The 23,582-nt window shown below is 41.8% G+C and overlaps 1 protein-coding gene across 1 annotated transcript in view; it reads left to right on the forward strand.

The window, feature by feature from the left end:
* Nucleotides 1-23: 23 nt before the first annotated feature.
* LOC130090938 (inactive phospholipase D5-like) overlaps nt 24-23,582 on the forward strand; it is a 35,949-nt gene continuing 12,390 nt past the window's right edge. The window contains exons 1-4 of the mRNA XM_056258580.1: nt 24-434; nt 13,583-13,719; nt 22,270-22,447; nt 22,638-22,746. Of these exons, the coding sequence (XP_056114555.1) occupies nt 429-434; nt 13,583-13,719; nt 22,270-22,447; nt 22,638-22,746 (430 nt within the window). The 5' untranslated portion in view covers nt 24-428. The remainder of the gene's footprint in view (nt 435-13,582; nt 13,720-22,269; nt 22,448-22,637; nt 22,747-23,582) is intronic.

Consider the following 23,582-nt stretch of genomic DNA (forward strand, 5'->3'; position numbering starts at 1 on the left):
ACCATTATTTTAAGTGCTGTATCTTAAGGGCAATTAGAGGAAGAATATTTTGCTTATAATGTAATAGTTGGTGTTTATGTAGTAAACCCTCAAGTATTTCCCTCAAATGCTCAGATTTTAGCATTTGTTTAGTCAGCTCTTATCTGCGCGTGTGTGAGTGTGTGTGTGTGAGAGTGATCCTGTGATGTGAATGAGTGTTGTTCAGGTCTCTGCCTGGGGGGGCGGGCCAGAGCGCAGCTGCTCTCTCATTGGCTGGGCTGGCTGAGAGGTTGTGTCTTGCACAGGAGGGATGGAGTGATCAGTTTTCAGTCTGAGGAGCAACACTGGAGCTGCTGGAAACTGTGCTTCAGCAGATCAATAAAGGTCTGCAGGCACTGATCTGCGTCAGAGACCTGAGTCCGCTTCTACGCTGATACACACACTCCATCATGAAGGTGAGTCTTCACACATTAGCAGGGGTGTGTATGGCATCTCTTCAGCATCACACAGGGCTGCGAACAACTGATGGAGATTTCATGTTGAAAGAATTGCTTTTACAAGATCTATGTTTAACTGAAGTTCATCTGTCAGCGTTACTCTCGGCACTTCAGCTCCTGTATCTCCGCTAGGGTTTGACTGATTGTGCATTATAGTGCGAGCGACGGACTGGTAGTGTGAGGCGATGTGTTCAGGCTCGGTGTGTGTGTAAGTTACTGTAGTTTCCTAAAGGTGCAGACTGAAGGATTTTACACAGACTGTGCCGATACACCAAAGCTGCTGGGAATACAGGAGAGCTTGTTGTTCACATGCAGAAGCGCTTACTGTAGTTGTGGGACACGGCATCCTCACGGCACTGATGTGTGTGTCACGTCTGATCCTCTCAGTGTGTTCTCACTCCATGTCAGTCTGTGTGAACAGGATAATTTAAAGTAACATAGAGATGTGTGTGTGTGTGTGTGTATCTTCTCTCTCTGGGCACAACATATGCTTGATTTACTGACTAGATAATAAATCAAGTTCCAACAAGAAATCTGAAAAACCTCCAAAACAAAAGCAGGCGATCCGTCAGATCCGTCAAATCCAGTTTGATAATCCATCCAGTCGTTATGCCGAACTCTTCAGAAGGTGCGGAGACGCGTCGCAGTGAATCCTGTTGTCAGGAGTTGCTCAAGCATGAAGTATGTCATAAATAAAGTAGGATATCTAATTAAACAAAATACAACAATACAATAAATCAAGGAAAGGCCCGAGTTTCAGAAGTGCACAGTGATTCGATGGCTCGTGGGTTTAGCGTGGGACGGACATGACTAAAGGCTGATTTACCAAAGTTTACCAGTGCTGAAGTGTATACTGTATATATTCACCATGCTTTAAAGATATATTGGGGCTGTTCCATGAAGACATTTAAAAACTAATAAGAGGATGAATTCAATCCTGAATGATATAGACGTAACAAATCCATGAACAAGTTTCTCAGTCAGAAATGGGAGAGAATATCACTAACTTTGCAGAATAGATGGAGACGAGAATCAAGATTTGGAGAAATAGACGTGCATCATTACCGATCAGAAGTCCCTCTTTCTTCAGATGCGGAGAGTCCTGAGACTCAATCACATGCTCTCTGTGCAGTCCAGTAGGGTGGAGACTGGAGAGTGGGCATCTGTGCAAGAGCATTAAGAAGAGGACATCTGCAAGAAAGTTAATACTGTACTGATTAATTACAGTAAAGGAAGCACGCATAAGTTAAATAATAAAGGGCCCAAACCTGAGCCTTGAGGAACACCACAGAAGGACAGAACTCCTGAGGCGTAGGTACCCAGTGTAACAGTATCCGTAGCTGCATCTGAGCCCGTGTCAGGCCGGACCTGATAGACGACACAGGCCTGAAGCTCAGAGCAAACGCACAACATGACGGCGGTGGCACGTCCAGCCGTTACAGAAGCATCTGATCTTAGGGATGTGGATACGTCTACACCGGCTCCGAGACTCGGACAAGGGAAGGCACGCGTGTTTATACTGTGATGTGCTTTATACAATACAGACTGCTTTGAAGCAGCTTCAGCAGGGTACAGCGGGCACACCTAAAGAAAACGGGCTTTTCACCACTCCCAGTGTATGGGTGCAGAAGAAATATAGAGAACATTTATGGAGCAACAGATTTTGTGTGAAATTAAATCATAAAAGTGTTTTTTTTTTGTTTAAAAAATCATAGGAAGGTGGCGAGGTGAGCCTTATACCCCACAAAACCAGCACAGTATTCATACAACACTTCAGCTAACATAATGTTTTTTAATAGTGTCTAAGTTTAATACTTGTTCAAAATAATCACTTTAGCAAAGTTTGCACTGTTTTATGTTTATTCTGATAAATAAAAGAATACATTTTTGTTCAATAAATATACTGTCATTAAAATATGTTAATATAAAAATATATTCTAAAAATACATACAAGTATTTTAAAAAGTAAAGATTGTGAAAGATAATAATAAATATAATAATTTAATTTGGATTTACAGTAGTAACATTAAATCATATTTTATTATGTGATATGATTAATATCATATGTATTTTTTAATATTCTGGTTTTATTATAAATATGGTGATAATCTCTAAGGTGGACAACCAAATGAATATAATATGTCCCATCTGAATCTACCCATGCCCTGTCCCGGCTCGACTGCTCCCCTGAGCACGGCTGTACTCATCAGACGCCGTACTCACAGTGTGTGTGTGTGTGTGTGTGTGAACTATAACCTCACACTCAATACCCAGAACACCACGGCTGACGGTGGACTACCGGCCGACTAAGAAAGGCCACACACACTCATATTTATATTGATGGGACTGAAGTGGAACGTGTGACTAGCTTCATATTCCTGGGTGTCCATTTCTCTGAGGATTTCCCTGGACCATCGACTCCGCCACTCTGACCAGCGCAACAGCATCTTTACTTCCTCGTGTCTCTGGCCATTTACATATTCCTCATTCTCAATAACACACTTTCTGTTATACTTTACATTTGAACCTTGTACTGCATTTTGTAATATATTGCATTTGGTATAGTTTTTTAGACACCTGCATTGAGCTGGTCTCTGAACATGTATCCTTTATTTTTGCTCTCCAATAATATGTTATTTTATATATATATATGTTTAGATTGATTCATTTATAGATATTTACTGTTTGCACTTCTGGTCAGATGCTAACTGTGTTTCATTGGCTCTGTACTTGTACTCTTCACAATGACAATAAAGTTGAATCTGAATCTGAATTATCTCTAAGGTGGACACCCAAATTAATATAATATTTCCCATCTGAGTCTACCTCACAACACTGCATAGTCTTCACTTTATAAATTAAATATAGATGAATCCTACTAAATCTACTGAAGAGCAGTGAGTGAGTTTCTCTTGAACACAGACGACGGCGGGTAAAATAGGCTGCTGTCACTTTAAGACCTAATGCACGGATCCGCTATACTGATACACATGCAACTTATTTCCCAACTGTTTATGTTCACTTAAAACAGAACTGACTGTGTTTCAGTGAATACTCAGCAAGCTGGCCTGTTTGACATGTTTCTGGAGAGGCAGGCCTGTTTGTGTTAATCTGTTTCCCAGCTGTTAAACAACAAACACAACAAAACACACAGTAACCAACAAAAACAGTTCAAATACTGGGCTAGAAAGACACATGTGAACATAATATAGCTATGAAAACTGATGATTGCTTGACAAGATTTCTGTGCAAAACAACAAATTAAAGAAGGACGCATGCGCTGCAACAGCCACAGATGTCAGTTCTGCCGGATTAGTTGAGGACGTGATGCCTTTGAATTTTTATTAATTTTAACGTAATATATTTGTTGATTTATTTCTTTATGATGGATTATTCATGTATTTGAAATTAACTCACTTTTTGTCATGTTTGTAGTAAAATAATCCCTGTGTCTGTAAATAGGCTAGCTGATCGTGTTTATGTTCTCCTCAACATAACTAAATCTTTGACGTGTATAATGAGATAATACCATTACCGGTACATCGCTGACCGCCCTTTCTTGACAGCCGGGACATTCGGCACATGTTCCACCGTGGGATTTTGTCATGTGTTCACCAGAGTTTGTGGCCTTTTAACAAAGTTCAACTGGATCCCATATCTGGCTAATGCAGGTTTAATTGACTTATTGATCATGAGCTTCCAGCCTACGATCAATAAGCTGCTCTGAGACAGACGTCTCCTTTCACCAGGCGTACAGTGCTCTGGTTGTGTTCGGTGAGAGGTCAGGGATTTTAAACAGGGAGTGTTAAACTGAGATTTCCTCTGGTAACCGCCTCAGCTCTGCAGTTCTCAGGAAAACCTGATATGGAGTTTGAGACTGGATTAATTCAATTCTTCTGATAGGACACTAGAGAACACGACCATAATGATGGAGCATTTCTTCTCAGGATTTGTGCTGGTTTATGTATGTTTGCAGCAGATATGTCCGAAATAAAAGTATTTACAATAAGGTCTCATTAGTTATAACATTAGAACTGCATTAACAAACAATGAGCAATATATTTAGAGCCAGATTTACTCACAGCTCGTTCCAGCACAAACCTTCTTTTGGCGTCAATAAACTACTGTCAGGATTTACTAAAGACACGCAGTGATAAATGAGGTGAGGACAGGGTTATTTCTGCAGCTGATGTTATTGTAGGAGTTTCCCTTTCAGATGCAACATTTATGGGAGGAGAGTATTTAGATGAACCACACAAGGTGATTTACTAAGGTTTGCGCTCGTCAATATACTGGTATTTGCACCATTATTTACCACCTAAAAAAGCATGTTTGAAACCAGACGGTAATTTGCTCTGCTCTTGGTTGATTGTGTTGGTCATTATGGAAATGATCCGGCTGCGTCTGTGTTCTTTAATTTGCTTAGCAAATTTCTAACTCAGAGTATTAGTAGAGTATTAGTAGACTGTTAGGTTTGGGTTAGGGTTTGGGTTAGTAGAATAAGTTGACATGTACTTATAAAGTTACTTATAGTCAGTAGAATGCCTAAAGGGAACCATCGAAATAAAGTCTAACCGAAACTGACATTCACTCCTCTAGACCCTATTCCTCCTTGATTTCTGAAAGACTTGATTGTCATTATAGGTCCTAATATGTCCAAACAGCTCTTTAATTAAACAAGCAGTGGTTCATCCTCAAAAAAAACAACAACAAAAAAGTTCTTGTCAGATATATTAGAGAATGATACCCTGGTCGAATTTCAGTCAGTATTTAGAGCCGGTCCCAGCACAGAGACCACTCTTTGAAAATTTGTAAATTATTTAGTAGCTGTTTGACTCTGGGCTGTCTGTAATTTTAATCATGCTAGATCTCAGCACTGCATTCTACACCGTTGATCAATTCCCTACACATTTCATTTATTTGTATAGCACTTATTGCTAACAATGTATTAATTTAAAGTAGAAACAATGAGCTCATTGAAGTAATGATTACCAGTTGTGAACATAAAGATTACAATATATGAAAATGTAGCATTGGCGCATGTTGATTAACAGTTAGCTTCATCTGAAGTCCTCGCAGGAGTTACGTAGCACTGTCTCTTCACAGGTGTTGAGGCATGTGAAGTCTTCGTAAGAGGCTGGATCCAAACTGGAGCTGACGTACATGGGCATCCCGAGATAAAACAGAAAAACAAATGGAAAATAATTAGCATTCATCACATAAAGCAAAGATAATCATGTGCATTTGATATTATATAAATGGAGTACTAGGTTATGAGAATCTCTCCAGATCCTCCATTCCCTCCGGACAGAATCTCTCCAGATCCTCCATTCCTCCGTACAGAATCTCTCCAGATCCTCCATTCCTCCTTACAGAATCTCTCCAGATCCTCCATTCCTCCATACAGAATCTCTCCAGATCCTTCAATCCTCCGAACCGAATCTCTCCAGATCCTCCATTCCTCCATACAGAATCTCTCCAGATCCTTCAATCCTCCGAACCGAATCTCTCCAGATCCTCCATTCTTCCGGACAGAACCTCTCCAGATCCTTCAATCCTCCGAACCGAATCTCTCCAGATCCTCCATTCCTCTGTACAGAATCTCTCCAGATCCTTCAATCCTCCGAACCGAATCTCTCCAGATCCTCCATTCTTTCGGACAGAACCTCTCCTGATCCTCCATTCCTCAGGACAGAACCTCTCCAGATCCTCCATTCCTCCATACAGAATCTCTCCAGATCCTTCAATCCTCCGAACCGAATCTCTCCAGATCCTCCATTCTTCCGGACAGAACCTGTCCAGATCCTTCAATCCTCCGAACCGAATCTCTCCAGATCCTCCATTCCTCCGGACAGAACCTCTCCAGATCCTCCATTCCTCAGGACAGAACCTCTCCAGATCCTTCAATCCTCCGTACAGAATCTCTCCAGATCCTTCAATCCTCCATACAGAATCTCCCCAGATCCTCCATTCCTCCATACAGAATCTCTCCAGATCCTCCATTCCTCCGTACAGAATCTCTCCAGATCCTCCATTCCTCCGTACAGAATCTCTCCGGATCCTCCATTCCTCCGTACAGAATCTCTCCAGATCCTTCAATCCTCCGTACAGAATCTCTCCAGATCCTCCATTCCTCCATATAGAATCTCTCCAGATCCTTCATTCCTCCGTACAGAATCTCTCCAGATCCTTCAATCCTCCGTACAGAATCTCTCCAGATCCTTCATTCCTCCGTACAGAATCTCTCCAGATCCTTCAATCCTCCGTACAGAATCTCTCCAGATCCTCCATTCCTCCGTACAGAATCTCTCCAGATCCTTCATTCCTCCGTACAGAATCTCTCCAGATCCTTCATTCCTCCATACAGAATCTCTCCAGATCCTCCATTCCTCCGTACAGAATCTCTGGATCCTCCATTCCTCCGTACAGAATCTCCGGATCCTCCATTCCTCCATAAAGAATCTCTCCGGATCCTCCATTCCTCCGTACAGAATCTCTGGATCCTCCATTCCTCCGTACAGAATATCTACGGATCCTCCATTCCTCCGTACAGAATCTCTGGATCCTCCATTCCTCCATACAGAATCTCCAGATCCTCCATTCCTCCGTACAGAATCTCTGGATCCTCCATTCCTCCGTACAGAATCTCCGGATCCTCCATTCCTCCATAAAGAATCTCTCCGGATCCTCCATTCCTCCGTACAGAATCTCTGGATCCTCCATTCCTCCGTACAGAATATCTACGGATCCTCCATTCCTCCGTACAGAATGTCTGGATCCTCCATTCTTCCGTACAGAATTTCTGGATCCTCCATTCCTCCGTACAGAATCTCTCCAGATCCTCCAGATCCTCCATTCCTCCGTACAGAATCTCCGGATCCTCCATTCCTCCATAAAGAATCTCTCCGGATCCTCCATTCCTCCGTACAGAATCTCTGGATCCTCCATTCCTCCGTACAGAATATCTACGGATCCTCCATTCCTCCGTACAGAATGTCTGGATCCTCCATTCTTCCGTACAGAATCTCTGGATCCTCCATTCCTCCGTACAGAATCTCTCCAGATCCTCCATTCCTCCGTACAGAATCTCTGGATCCTCCATTCCTCCGTACAGAATCTCTCCAGATCCTCCATTCCTCCGTACAGAATATCTCCAGATCCTTCATTCCTCCGTACAGAATCTCTCCAGATCCTCCATTCCTCCATATAGAATCTCTCCGGATCCTTCACAGAATCTCTCCGGATCCTTCATTCCTCCATACAGAATCTCTCCAGATCCCAGCTCCATTTTGGTGCTTCTCCTCTTCAGTTCACGCACTAATTTTCTATAGGTTTCAGGTCAGGAACTGGTCATGGCAGAAGCTTCATTTTGTGCTAAGTGACACATTTCCTTGTTGATTTTGATGTTTGTTTTGGGATCATTGTCGTGATGGAATATTCAACAATTATTGTATTATCCGACTTGTATTAAAGTCTGTAACTGACAGTGAAATTCTGAATGTCTTTTACACACTAACCCCAACCAGGGTTTCCGTTGTCCGGTAATTACCGGACATTGGCCGGGAAAAAAATGAAATGTCCGACAAAATTAAATCTCTCCGGTCAAATTGTCCGATTAAAATTGCGTAATAATCCCGCCCCCCTCACACAATATGAATTTGAGAATAAGCCTAAAATGTATAAAGCAAAAATACACCGACCTTTGGCTTATAAAGGAACAGGCTCTACCGTTCGTTTGAAAGTTATTAAACAACATCGCATGCTGCATTTCAAATAAAGCGCACGCCTAGAACGGCTGTAATATAGACCTAAACAACCAACGATTGAGTGAGACGTTTCAAATATGGCCAGGTCCATTGATATTATTGATAAAGTTGATAAAGTTGACGATGCAGACTCGCCATCTTCGCAGTAGTGAACGCGCCTATAGAGAGAAGTGTGCACGCGCCGACGCCTCCGTGTCCTGATTAGCCTATATTGTCCACTATATTTGCTTCTTATTTAATAATCCAGGCAAATTTGTTGATGAAACATTGATTAAAATTAATATACAATTTATACAAAACGAAATTTTCAAGCAAAAATAATATTCGAAGATCGCTGGGTTGATTATTATTTGAAAATCGCAGCCCTCCACCACATGCACACACACGCATTAGACTACACACCATGTGAGCAAAGCGGAGCGGTGTGACGCTTATAAGTTAAAAAACTTAAATATACGTTTCATTTTTATAAATAATATAATGTTATTATTTTTTTATTTCATCTGTTGATTAGGGTATATGAAAAGGGAACCGCATGAGATGAGTAAGATAGGATCATAAGATGACCAATAGGCCTATATCGGAAAACATTTGGAATTGGTCAGACATGATTTTGACCACTTATTTAGTTTTGTTTTGTAGAAAGCCTTTCTTTAAAGTTTATTTCGTTTTGTATAAATTGTATCTTCATTTTAATCAATGTTTCATCAACAAATTTGCCTGGATTAAAAAATAAGAATTTATTCATATGAAGTGTGCATTTCTGGCGCGTTCACTACTGCGAAGATGGCGAGCATGCATCGTCAACTTTATCAATTTATCAACAATTTAAATGTTTCATGCATAATCATTACTTTCGCCGGTTCTTTGTGGCAAGCTTTATTTCAGGTGTTGTGTGATATCTCTGCGCCCGAGTAGCAGTGCTTCGCCTGTGTAGAGTCTCCGCAACGGCGATAGATTGAAACGCGCGTCCGAGTGAAGATTGCGCAACTCGCGCAGCGCGTCGTCCATGACACTGATAGCAGCGGACACGAGCGCTCAGCTTGATTTAAAAAACAACTGATTTTAGCGCTAGATCTCTTATTTAATAGCAAACTAAATGAATGATCTGCTAGTTAAATGGAGATGTTAACTAGTTAGCTAGTTATTTATTTGTATTAGGTACATCCATGCCTCAATGTTTCAAAAAGTGAATCCTCAACTTGACTAATTAAGAGGCGATATTTGACCGGCATATCATCAAAATGTCCGTTAAACGAAAACTCTGCCGGTCACTTTGACCGGCACCATTTTTTTCTAGCGGAAACTCTGACCCCAACACGACTGATGCTGATAGAATGGTTAATACATCCTGATGTTAGTGGCATATGCATAGGTTAGTGGCACTATAGATCCAATCCAGGGATGGGCAACTTCGGTCCTGGAGGGCCACTGTCCTACAGAGTTTAGCTCCAACCCTGAAAAAATCACCTGCCTATAACTTTCTAGTAATCCTGAAGACCTTGATTAGCTTGTTCAGGTGTGTTTGATTAGGGTTGAAGCTAAACTCTGTAGGACAGTGGCCCTCCAGGACCGAAGTTGCCCATCCCTGATCCAATCTAATGGGGGAAGCATCACGCCAAGCTGGAGCAAGCAAGGACATATTGCAACAAGCAAGTTGATGTAGCCAATTTAACAGTGTATGGGATCTATTTGGGGAAGCTTACACCCCTAGCGGCAGCAAAATCTGATACAACAAGCATGTTGTATAAATCGCGGAACTATTGCTAAAACTAGTTTAGTTTGGCAGGGGAAGCATACACCCACACTGACTAGCAGCAACAAAACTGATACAACAAGCATGTTGTATAATCACAGAACTATTGCTAAAACTAGTGTAATTTGGCAGGGGAAGCATACACCCTACAGCAACAGCTCAGACTAGTGGCAACAAAATCTGATACAACAAGCATGTTATATAACCATGGGACTAGTATTAAAACTAGTGTTCCTTGTGAGAAACGAATTCCTCGCGCTAAATTCCCGATTGCACAATTCCTTGTGAGATGATGTGGTTTGCCAGCCGAATTTCGCCATTTAATTAGCTCCTGAGAAACACGATAAGCCTAGCAAGAGCATTTTAATGAAAACGACTAGATAAGCCTATGCAACATGGATAGCATTAGCAACAAGCATGCTGCCAATACCCTGATAGCTTTTAGCAATGAGCATTAAAAATTAACTTAGCTTTGTGAAGAATTTCAGAGATGAATGGAGAGTGCATCACATCGAGTCCTGTGTCAATAATCCAGCGAGCAGCAATGCAGACTGAGGTCACTTCCAAATCAGGCAGCTTATGATCAATGCGGCGAATCTCGGAATGTTCGCCAGTTCCCGCCTCCTTTCTATAACAACAAACTGTGTTACACCCTGTTTGCACTAAACCTGGTGTGTTGGCTGCCAAAAAGCTCTATTTTTAGTTTAATCTGACCACAGAATCTGGTCCCTTTTGAAGTTCCAGTTGTGTCTGACAACTGAATATGCTGGAGTTTGATTTTGGATGAGCGAGGAAGATTTTTTTTGCAACCCTCCCAAACAACATGTGGTGATGTAGGGGCTGTTTGATTTTTTTTTTTTGATGATACCCTGGTGTGCTAAAAAAACAAACATAAATAGGAATGGGAATATACTTTTACTATTTATTTCATAATGTGAGTATCCCCCCAGTTTCCATTGTTGTATTTCAATGAAAGATTAGCATTTTGTGAATTTGTTGAATGAAAGATCAAAAGGATAAACAATGCAGATTTATTTTCACAGTCTCCTTTGCTCATATTTACCAAGGGTGCCAATATTAGTGGAGGGCACTGTATGTGAATGCTTGGCTAAAGAGATGCGTCTTTAATCTACATTTAAACTGGGAGAGCGAGTCTGAGCCCCGCACATGATCAGAAAGGCTTTTCAGAGTATAGGAGCCAAAGTGAAAACGCTCTCCCTCCTTTAGTGGACTTAGATATCCTGTACTACCAGAAGCCCAGAGGTTTGAGATCATAAAGAGCGGGATGGATTGTAGGGCAATAGAGGATCAGTTAAATAAACTTTTTTTAGTTTATTTTCAGTGACTGTCACATAATTTTGGTGCCCAAACATGAACCATCCAAGTTCATTAACTTGCATTCTGGTATTTCAAAGTCACTTAATGGGTTCTATTGTAATGCCAACCTGTCTACTGCAACTGTCTGAAGCTCAAGATGGAACATGAGCAGCATATGTTCAGAGAGTAAGTTGCTATGGCTTCTTACTTACCCTGAATGTTACCTCCAGTTTTGGAACCGAAAGTTGAGGTCATCCGTTTACTTATCCGTCAATGTACCCGGGTATGTTGTATAATGTGACTAAAACGTCATTTTTTCCTTTCGTGATAAGTCATTCCAAAAATCAGGTTTACGTATATCGCAGCCACCGCACTAGCCATTATTTTTAATTGAAGGAGACATAGGCCAGTTTTCACACATTAATGTCAAGGACAGACCCTTATACTGGGAGCGGCACATATAAGGTGTTTCTGGGTGTTTCTCCCTCCCATTTCTGTGTTGTTTAGAATCCAGTATTCCTGTGATACTTTTGTCTTTTATGAGTTTAATGAAGAACAACTCCTCGTCTTCTGTTCAAACATACCGTGCTGCCTTAAAAGAATGATCAACTTTTACGTACGTCAGGTGACCTGTAAATGCGAAAAAACTTTACATTGCAGTTTTGTGAAATATTCTTTTTTCGAATTGCCTGAAAAACCACCTTTTGCGAGCGTAAAATCTTTTTTATTTTATTTCTGGGAGTTTTCGCGAAATTTACGTGTTTCCATTGGGTATAGTTTCAATTCGCAATTTGAAGGGTAATGGAAACGCGGCTACTTACAGACTGGGAAGAGAGGAACTGCAACAATGGAGAATATGAGGAAAATAATCAACATTCAAGCAGGAAAACCTGTTCTAGTAGAGCCCAAAAACAGCATCAAGAAAAAGGGCAGAATAGGTCTTCTTTAAAATGAATGTCTAAGACTTTTCACAGTATATGAGGTAGGCAATGACCAGTTAAAGGGTTAGTTCACCCAAAAATGAAATTTCTGTCATCAATTACTTAGCCTGTTGTTCCAAACCCGTAAGACCACCGTTCATCTTCGGAACACAAATTAAGATATTTTTTATTAAATCCGAGAGGTTTCTGACCCCACATAGGCAGCAACGTCATTTCAACTTTCAAGGTCCAGAAAGGTAGTAAAGACATCATTAAACAGTCCATGTGGCTGCAGTGGATCAACCTTAATGTTATGTAGCGATGAGAAAACTTTTTGTGCGCAAAAAAACTGAAATAAGGATTTCTTCTCTTCAATATTAGTCTCCTACACTGATCACAAAGTAAACACAGTGCAGCGCTTCTGGGTTCTATGTCATTATTGGCTCATTATTGGCCGACGCTGGTCACGTGAATACCACGACGCATGCGTGTGATGCTGACGCAGGAGCAGCCAATAATGAGCACTGTATTTACAACGTAAAGAGCATAGGAGACTGATGCAGACGAGAAGAAATTGTTGAATAAAGTCGTTATTTTTGTTGTTGTTTTTTGCGCACAAAAGGTATTCTCGTTACTCCATAACATTAATGTTGAACCACTGTAGTCTCATGGACTATTCTGACTTAGATTAGATTAGATTAGATTCGATTTCTTTATTGTCATTGTACTTACATACAATTACATTTTTAGTACTTTCCAACGTACACAGTGAAGAGTAGTTAAATTCATATTGCAAGTGCCACTTAGTGTTATTTCACTTAATTGTCTATCATGTCAAGAATGTCTTGTGGTAATAATTTAAGGATGTAGTTTCAGTTCATGGTTCATTATCCTGATGGCATTGGGATAAAAACTGTTCATGAGTCTGGTTGTGCGTGGAACAATGGCTTTACTTCCTTTCTGGAGCGTTACAATGACGTTGCTGCCTATGTGGGGTCAGAAACCTCTCGGATTTCATCAAAAATATCTTAATTTGTGATGAACAAACGTCTTACAGGTTTGGAATAACATGAGGGAGAGTAACTAATGACTGATATTCCATTTTTTAATGAAATTGTGAACTAACCTTTTAACTAATGATTCCCATCTCCACTATAACTACACGACAGCAGGTCGATTTTGGACACAAACCACTCTTTTACGCTTGTAGTACAGCATGGATAAACTGAATTGTTTCCTTCTGCACATGGCCAGGGTTTGATGTTTGTCTCTACAGCAAAGCAACTGCTCATGTCTAAACTCTACCTCTGAATGAGTGTCTTTGCTTCTTCCTCTTGTTTCTTGCAGTCTCAGCACAAATGCATTGTGATCTTTGCGCTGGTGTGCTGCTGTGCTCTCCTGATAGCATTAATATTCTCTGCTGTAGATGTGTGGGGCGATGACGAGGACGGCATCACTGTAGAAACCTGTAGCAGAACCTGCCGGTAAGTAAAACTCACCCCTCGGACATTGACTATATCCAATTTTGTTGACGACTAGCTTACAACTTCTTGTGACCCACACCTGATATCTGCATTTACACTATACACTTGGTGAAACAACCCCAGGTAGACGAACTGACCCGGAAAAGCTAAGGCCAAAAAAAAGTAAAACCGGCCTGCTTAATTTGTGCCGGAACAAGCAGGACCTAGATTCAGCACCTCTGAAATCTGATCCTGTACCTCCTTTGGGGGATCCCCCATCTCATACACCACTGAAAGATATTTGTTTTATGAACTGTGTACATATGTTCTTATGCATGCAAGTCGCTATGGATATTTTCATATTTGAGTCCTCTTTAAATCTTTGCATGCAGAGCCAGCTTTTTCATGTTTTAGCTCGTTAGCATGATTGTTAGGTATTACGCATTATATCTTGAGGATTATTTCTGGGTTTGGACATCGTTTTATTAAATGCTGTGAGGACTGCTGAGTAGAACTGATGATTTCCGGGGGGGTTAAATGGCCGCTATGCTCATCTGTAAACACCTGCAAGCTCCCGCGTGCAAAATGCATACCTGTCAAGTATCCCGTTTTGGCCGGGAAAGTCCCGTATTTAACCCTTCTTTCCCGCCGTCCTCCCGTATTAGGATTTTCCCGTAAATCTCCCGTATTTTTGCATTATTGAAAAATAATAATACCGCGGGCGGAGTAAAAAAAAAAAAAAAATCCAATCTGAGCTGTCACTAGCCTCGCGATAACTAACGTTCCAGGTACTGTAGGTGGCAGTTGTCGCGATGTTAGTTTGTGAGGTCAGATGATGAGTGACAACGCGGGGCAAACAAAAAACAAACAAAAACAGAGACGGATGATGGACGCCATGACAGAGCAAGGTACTCTTGCCAAAAAAACAAAACCCTCATGTACTAAATACCGCGATCGATCAATGGGATAGCGAATTTACTTTTCTGAAGAGGAGCAGGGTAGGGGACAGTCACGCGTTTTGTAAGTTTTGTAACTGCGACTTTAGTATCTCACACGGGGAAGGAATGATGTATGTCAACACGAGAAAGGGTGATTTAGCATGGTACGAAAGATTGTTACACAGAATAGGATGACGTTAGACAACAGAACTGTTTGCTCTACTCTCATGTAAAATTAACCACTCTGGCCCAGCCCACAAATACACTCCTTCCAAAACAGGTAATTACAAAGTCTGCAACAATTTTTTTTTCAATAACTCACTAAAAGAGTAAAGAAAAGTTATGTGAAATGAAAAGAAAAACTGCAAATGAAAAGAAAAACTGTAAAAGAAAAGCAATATGAAATGAAAATGTGTGGAATGAAAATAAAATGTAAATGTAAAGACAAGCAATGTTAAATGAACAGAAAATATGCAAATAATCCTTTAAATAAATGCTCTTAATACCCTATAACGTTACCATACATAGGCCTATTAAGACAGGTGTTATAGCCTAAATGAAAAAACACACACACACATATATATATGTGTGTGTGTGTGTGTTTTCATTTAGGCTATAACACCTGTCTTAAAATGTAAGGGATACTGGAGCTTGGTTGGGGTGGTGGGACTGCTCGCGGTGGGTGCCGGAAAATTTCCCTTATTTTCAAATCTAAAACTTGACAGGTATGGCAAAATGGCTGTGACTATAAACTTCCGACAGATCTTTTGTTTCACTTAATGCATAATGGCATGGTGTTTTACATGCACAACCGGTCAAAGCACGTCATCAGGATGTGAAAAACACGTATTTGAACTAATGGAAAACTCAAGATAATCAGCGTCTAGCGCATTCAATTTCTATGTTAATTCTGAGAGTATTTTCGCATGTCTGTTTCCATCCAGGATTTCGTATGCGCATTTTCAAAATATGCGCGTAAGTTCTGTTACCTTTCCTTGCCCCACTAAATTATGTTTTATTAACAAATTTCGGGAGGAACACGTTCAAATGATCTATCCAATCAGCACGAGAGAAGGCGTATATATATACTCACCTATGTTCCTTGACAGTTTTCAGCATTTGGTCCCGCCCAGCTGTCAGAATGTCAGAGATTCGAACTCTTCCCGTCTGATGATGAGTCCATTCTTTCCCAGGATCCTTCACTGCATTCCACTGATGCCAGGAGTCCTTGCGCTCCGCCGGACACTGCAACTGAGTCTCTGGCGCTACCGCATGGACGTCGGCCCATCCGTGCCGCTTCCCGAACTCCAAGACGCCGAGGCTTACCCTCGCCTCCACCAGCAAGACACCCACCAGCATGTCCAGCGTCCTCCTATGCCTGGGCCCATCCAACAATCCCTGCAATGGACAGTGCTGAGTTTAAGACAAGTACTAATCAACGCTGATGTCCATTTCTCTAGGAGAATTAATTAAGCTCCATTATATGACCTGTCTGTTTCCCTACAATCAGCTTTCCCTTCTCCAAAATCCACTCCACCCTTCAAGGTCGCTAACAAAGCGAACAAGAATCGTAGAGCCCTGACTTCCCGTTCACAAAGAACACCGTCTCCTTCCCTCGCAAGACCGAGCCTTCATTGAGCGTCAGGCCGCGGCAGTAGGCATTCATCAAGTCTGGGCTACCCCCCAGATTCCAGCACTTCCAGGACTCACTTTACTCTTCCCGCCACCCAGCTTCACAGACGCCTCGGCAAGCAGCCTCAGCCCCGGCCTTTCTTCCTCCTAACACTCTCCCCCAAGCTAGATCTCATTTCACTCTCTCCTCCGGAAAGCCAAAGCCATCCCACCAAAGGCTACTGCCTTGGAACCGCCAGCAACATCACAGCACAGATACTCACAGGTACGGATATTGATTTATCTTCCCTATTATTTTTACTCCCTTGTTCTGTTTCAGACTGTGTGTTCAGTCGTGACTTTTCAGTTACCTTAAAGAATTCAGCCAATAATCCATTATTTTAATATACTTAATTACTTTCTTTTTCCGAATTTTACATCGCCTTTAATTGCTATAGTGAAAACATCTACGCCGCATTTCCCCATAGGAGAGGAGAGCTGATTGATTATCTCGCAAAAATTGCAGAGCTTGCTTTATCTTACGGAGGAACTTATTTTCATACTTACAACAAGCTATTCTCAGCTAAATGTGCTGTCCACGTAACATTGGAGTGGCTACCAGACAATTTTCAGGTAAAAAACACTTAATAATCGATCTCTCAGCCCCGCACAATTACCCGTTCACAAGCAGAAACAGCCTTATCTCTCTCACCTAAGGGGGGTATTCCCCCCAATTTTCGAAAATGAAATTCAGGCCCTGAATGAATGTCTGTAAAAATCCTGATTGGAGCATCCCTATAAATTATTCTACATAATAAAAAGAAGGCTTCAGATAGATCGGTATCAGTGATCATATCGGCAGATACTGCTTCCTGTGATCGACAATTGGTGATCGGCTCCAAAAATCCGGATTGGAGCACCCTTAATAACTGCCAAACACGTTCCCAGGGCCAAAAATCAAATAGCTGACTCTCTCTCATTTTGCTTTTCAGAAATTCAGGCTGCTGGCACCAGAGTCAGACCCAACTCCAGTTCCTCATTATCCAGAGCTGATATTCCCCTAAACCACGCATTGAAATCCCTTCTTGACACCTCTCTCAACTACATTCTTCAAGCCGTCTCCCCTAGAACCTTACAAACTTACTTGACTGCTTAGAGATTTCCTTTCACTTCACATAAAGCCTGTTTTTCCCCAATTTTTCTCTTCTCATTATTACCTCATTTGTACTTATCAGCTAAATTCTTCAGCTCCAGCTTGTTGTCACACACTTAAACCTACAGGCTCACCATATCTGCCTCAATTAACACCATCAATCCACTAAAATATTGAAAATATTTCTACTTCACTGCCACAGCCTCTGCTCCCGCAGGAGCTCAGTTTCTCTGGTTCATTTTTTCTCCACTGCCGCAGCAGTGATTTCCCCGTTTGATGATTCGAGAGCGCTCCCGGTCCAGCTATTAACCCCCATTCTGCTAACGGCGCACTATCAGCCATGCGCTCTGGAATATTTTTGTGGGGGTTGTCAGTAACGTTCCTGGCTTCTGTCCCATTTTGGTTTTGCCATTTTTGGGGGGAACTCTATTGATTCGGGCCAAAATACTGAGATTAGAGCCCTCTCCTCGGACACCTAATGCGCATACTTCTTTAACTCTATCTGATTATGAGTGTGAACTCGTGATGTTTTATAAATAAATTTCGGGAGGAACACGTTCAAATGATCTATCCAATCAGTACAAGAAGAGGCCTATATACAGTTTTCAGCATTTCTCCGCCACCCCGACTCCTCACTTTTGGCTGGTTCCTATCCCAGCCAGGGATATGGAGGGAATTCTCTGAGTTCGGGCCAAAATACCGAGCTCGGAGCCCTCTCGGACAGCATGCCAAAATACACATTCTTCTTTTACTGATTATTTGTAAGTGTGAATTCGTGAACTTGCCAGTGTAGTCCCAAATTCCGGTATCCACTGAATTATGTGACCCTAGTATTCGCTGTAGTAACGGTAGAGTTAAGATTAGGATTGGAATTCGGATAAGCTCAATACAGCGCCTACTAGGGTCACAGAATTCGGCACAACACCGGATCCATCCCCCTATTTCCTGAAAATCTGTGATCTGAAATTATTAATTTGTTTTTTTCACTTTCACTTATCAAGTTTATCCAAAATGTCATTGAAGTCCAGCATTCTCTTTAAATCTGATTCTGTTGTCAACTTGCACAGGGAATATGCCTCTGTGTTGTTTTTGTTTAAAGTTTGCTTTTAATATGTCTCAGTTTAGAAAATGAATGTTTCCTCTTTCAATTTAGAAAGATGCACAGTTCAACATAAACATCAGGAAAGAGAGACTGAAGAACAACATCCAAGACTGTCAAGTCAAGACAGCTTTACTCAAGAAGTTGTGCTGTTGTCAGAAAATTCACATCATTCTTCTGAAATTTCAAATTGACTACAACTGGTAAAGAAAAAAAATCTTCTTAAAATAGTATAGTACTAATCTAATCCATACTTGAAACTTGGCATTGTGAACTGCAAATCACTGGTGTTCATCACTTGTAAATCACTTTTGACAAAGATGTCTGTTAAATGACTATATGTAAATGTATTGGTGTAAAATTCGCTTCCTGGGTTAGGCGCCAGCGCTCCTCCTCGCTGCCTCTCCTCAGGTACGTCGGTTGTCCCCTTAGCGCCGCTACCATGGAGCCTGGCTAGCACTTCCCAGCCCATCCCGCTGGCATTTGGTGACAATTAGACTCGGCTATGTGATTCAGTTCACCAGGCATCTTCCCAGGTTCAGCGGCGTCCTCTTTACCTCAGTCGCAGGCAAAGACACCCCTGTCCTGCATGCGGCAATTGCGGTCCTGCTTGCGAAGGATGCAATAGAGCCTGTCCCTCCAGCCAAAATGAAGACAGGGTTTTACAGCCCTTACTTTATTAAACCCTAGAAAGGCAGTGGATTACGGCCAATCTTGGATCTGCTAGTTTTAAACTGGTCCCTTCACATGCTCCCGTTCAAGATGCTTACGCAGAAACACATCTTTACGTGCATTCGTCCTCAAGGTTGGTTCGCAGTAATCGACCTGAAGGATGTGTACTTCCACATCTCAATTCTTCCTCAACACAGAGCATTTCATCGGTTTGTCTTTGATGGTCAGGCATACCAGTACAAGATCCTTCCCTTTGGGCTGTCCCTGTCTCCCTACTGCTTTACCAAAGACACAGAGGCTGCTCTTGCATTCGCATTATAAACTATCTCGACGACTGGCTCATTCTAGCTCAATCTCAAGATCTGTTGTGCGGACACAAGGACTTGGTGCTCATGAACCTCAGCCATCTGGGGCTTTGGGTCACCTGGGAAAAGATCAAGCTCTCCCCTGTGCAGAGCATCTCTTTTCTCGGTATGGAGTAGGACTCTGTCAACATGACGACTCTACTCATAAACAAGCACGCACAGTCAGTGCTAAACTGCCTAAATACGTTCAGGGGAAAACGGCATTTCCACTGAAGCAATTTCAGAGGCTCCCTGGTCACCCGGCTCGCACTGGCTACACGTTGTTGTTACAACAGATGCCTTCCGAATGGGTTGGGGCGCTGTATGCAAAGGGCACGCAGCCTCTGGCTCCTGGATGGGACCTCGACTGCTGTGGCACATCAACTGCCTTGAGTTGTTCACAGTGCTGCTCACCCTGTGCCGGTTTCGGCCGTTGCTTCAAGGCAAGCACGTGCTGGTCTGGACAGTTGCATGTGCTGGTCTGGACAGTCCCAACACTGCGACAGTTGCGTATATATCAACTGCCAAGGCAGTGTACACTCAAGGCGCATGTCAAAACTTGCCCGCCATCTCCTCCTCTGAAGTCACCATCGGCTAAGGTCGCTCCGCGCCATTTATATTCCGGATGATCTCAATCGTGCAGCTGATGTGCTCTCACAACAGCTCATGCTCCCGGGAAAATGGATACCATTGGATCTCAAAATGGATCGAGCTGATCTGGAGTCAATTCAGTGATGCATAGGTAGACCTCCCAGGAGTCCTTCCACTGTCAGGTCTTTTACTCCCTGACCGAGGCTCCCCTTGCCCACAGTTGGCACACAGACTCTGTGCAAGGTCAGGGAGGATGAGGAGCAGGTCTTAATGGTTGCCTACTGGTACCTGGTTCTCAGACCTGATGCTCCTGGCGACAGCCCCTCCCTGACAGATTCCCCTGAGAAAAGGACCTTGTTTCTCAGGGACGGGGCACCATATGGCACCTGCGTCCGGCTTCACTTTTCAGGACGTGTGCAGCACACTTGGTCTGAAGTCATAACTTTTGTAAATATTTTAACAAAAATTAATCAAAGCAGCCTAGTTCGCCTGTATTTGCTGTTAAAATTGCTGTGTCATTGATGCACCACTTGGGTTTAGAATTAGAACTAGAATTTTCATAGTTGATGTATTTCAAAAAATGCCTGAGACTGTTAGCCGTACTCATGGCACATAATCCTTCTTAAATTGTATGGTCTTAATTATAAGGGTTTGTAAAGATATGATTTAGAGAGAGTATTGATTTGCAGCTATTTAGTGTTGGACAGAGTGTGGGTCATGTGACCTTTTAAGATATTCTATTACACAGACACAATATACAGGCCCTGTAACAGGATAGGAATGTTGATCAAATCTACAGGGTTTGGCAGCAGAAAAGACATTAGCAGAGGCTTCTTCTCATCTGAGGACACTTTCAGTATAAGACAGAAGTTAAATCCCTCTGGAGCCACTAATGATGCTTTAAGTGTTGGAGTGATGTGGTAATGCACAACTGGGACCGCAGTAAATCTCATTTCCCGAAGTGAATCTGGGACCTTGAACAGCCAACATACTTAACCACTAGACTACCACAACTCTCTTGTGAATTCTGTTTATTCTGTTTGTACTAGCATCTATTCTCTGCAATTATTTTGCAGTTTGGAAAAATAAAGTGTAAAATTAAGGATGTGACAGCCATGATCATGAGTTTAATATAATTTTGTTTTCATTATGGAGGGTAGTCTGTACTTTTGATAAACAAATTCACACTGCACCACTTTATGATTATAACATGTTTCATGTAACCATTGTGTTTTACTCAAATCAGATTTTAATTTAGAGACAATAATACCAAGGCATTAGTGTCATTTAGGAGAACATGTTGACTTTACAGGGGCTCCACCTTTCCAAGGATCTCCCACCGGATTTTGCCAAATAGGGAATGATGCTACTGATTTCTTCACTTCTCAAGCCCACGTGACCAGGACACTTGCTTAAGGCAAGGCTGGCAAGCCACCATAATACATACAGTTATGTATGTATGAGTGTATTCATTATCAGTGTTCACTCTATTACTATATTATTGCATTTATTTCCATTAGTGTACAGTATATGCCGACCTCTGTTGTGTTTGTAGGCCTACTGTGTCTTGTCATCAAGGTATTTTGTTTCTCATTGATCTGTGTATTTCATGTCTTTGTGATCTGATTCTGTCTGTTGTAGCCAGATAAAGATTTAATGTGCTGAATCACTGTCAGGATGATAAATAAACATCTGACTTTGTAGTCAATCTAGCAGGTGTTTGAATGAAATTTTGTACACATAGTGGCAGTCATTTATCCACACCTGGTTCTTAAGTCTGATGTCACATCACCGTTTCCGGGTTCAAACACCCCTTCAGATCCCAAAAGCAAATAAGCATATACACCTATATTGTTACCGAAAAAAACATGTTCCTATTAAGTTGGCCACACATTGATTCATATGGCTGTTGAAATAGTATTCTTGAAAAAAAGTGGAGGCTTAGACCCGGAACAGTATTATCACAATTTAACAAGCTGATATTATAGCTCACACCCACATAAACCTGTGCAAAATAAAATAACAAAAGCATCTGACAAATATTAGCATTTATTGTTGCAAATCTCCACACCTGGGTAAATGGTTACATCTCATAATTAGAGGGAAAATTATGCAGTACTGAAATATGCCTTCAGTTGAATGTAGATTATCTTGTGTTCACAGTGTTGTGCTTGTGGAGAACATTCCAGAAGATCTGTCCATCCCATATAAGGACACAGTTTCCCTGACCGCTGGTCTTCATGAGCTGCTGGATAAAGCGCGTCGATCTGTTGAGATTGTGTCACCATGGTGGTCACTGAACTCAACTAAGTCTGGATCAAATCTTCCTCAGGCCAAACAGGTAACAATCAATATACTGCAGTTTCAACACATTTACTGATTACGTCTAGGAACTTTCTTGGTTATGCAGATAATTGTTCAATGACTGAATGTAGAACGTTGAGTGTATTCAAGAGAGTTTCTCCTAAAGAGAGTTGGATTAGTCCCATATGACCTGATTTAAATGTAGCTGTATCTTCTGTCATCCTCAGGGCCAGATCTTACTCCATCAGTTGAAGAGTTTGCGGTCTCGGTCAGTCAGTTTGAGGGTGGCCAGTGGACTAACTAATTCCTCAGAGCTCAATGAGCTCACTCGGAGTGGTAAGTATATGATGTTATTTGACATCCACTGTCTAGCAAAACCATCTTTTAAGACTCTCTGTGTCTGGACCCAAGTGTAAAGAAGCAAAGGCGCAGGAATTCTTTAATAACTCTACATGAATAGGAAACACTCTATAATCAGTAAACCTGCAATCAAGTCCGAAGCACATAAAACACTGCAATGAAACCTAGAGAAATATAATAGAGCAACAAAAGTTAGAACCTATGTTTTTAAGAGCACTCCCGGTGTTTCCACATCTCACAGTTCCCAGTGGACCTTCCTTGAGCTTTGTCCTACTGCCCAGATTCTCCCTGGCCCTCATCTACTTAAGATAGACAAGTGCAACAACAGGCTTTGAAACCCTTGGAAGGACCACTGGATACTCTGGGAACTGGGACTACTGGAGGCGTGGGAGAAGTACTGGACTTGTTAAAGATAACTAGGGCTCAGAGGAGACAGATGGTATAAGAGGGAACACCGGAGGTATTGGGAGAAATACTGAGGGCTCTGGAGACTTCATAGAAAACCTGAGACAAATAAAAAACTTCAGAACTGGAATCTTTGGAATAAATAATAATAATAATAATTCATTACATTTATATAGCGCTTTTCTTGGCACTCAAAGCGCTTTACATAGAAGGGGGAATCTCCTCAACCACCACCAATGTGCAGCATCCACCTGGATGATGCGACGGCAGCCATATTGCGCCAGAACGCCCACCACACACCAGCTTACTGGTGGAGAGGAGACATAGTGATGAAGCCAATTGGTATATGCATATATGGGGATGGTTAGGAGGCCATGATGGACAGAGGCCACTGGGCAAATTTGGCC

This window comes from Rhinichthys klamathensis, unplaced genomic scaffold (assembly GCF_029890125.1).
Source record: "Rhinichthys klamathensis goyatoka isolate OS25496 unplaced genomic scaffold, OSU_Roscu_1.1 h1tg000155l_1, whole genome shotgun sequence".
Classification (NCBI taxonomy): Eukaryota; Metazoa; Chordata; class Actinopteri; order Cypriniformes; family Leuciscidae; genus Rhinichthys; species Rhinichthys klamathensis.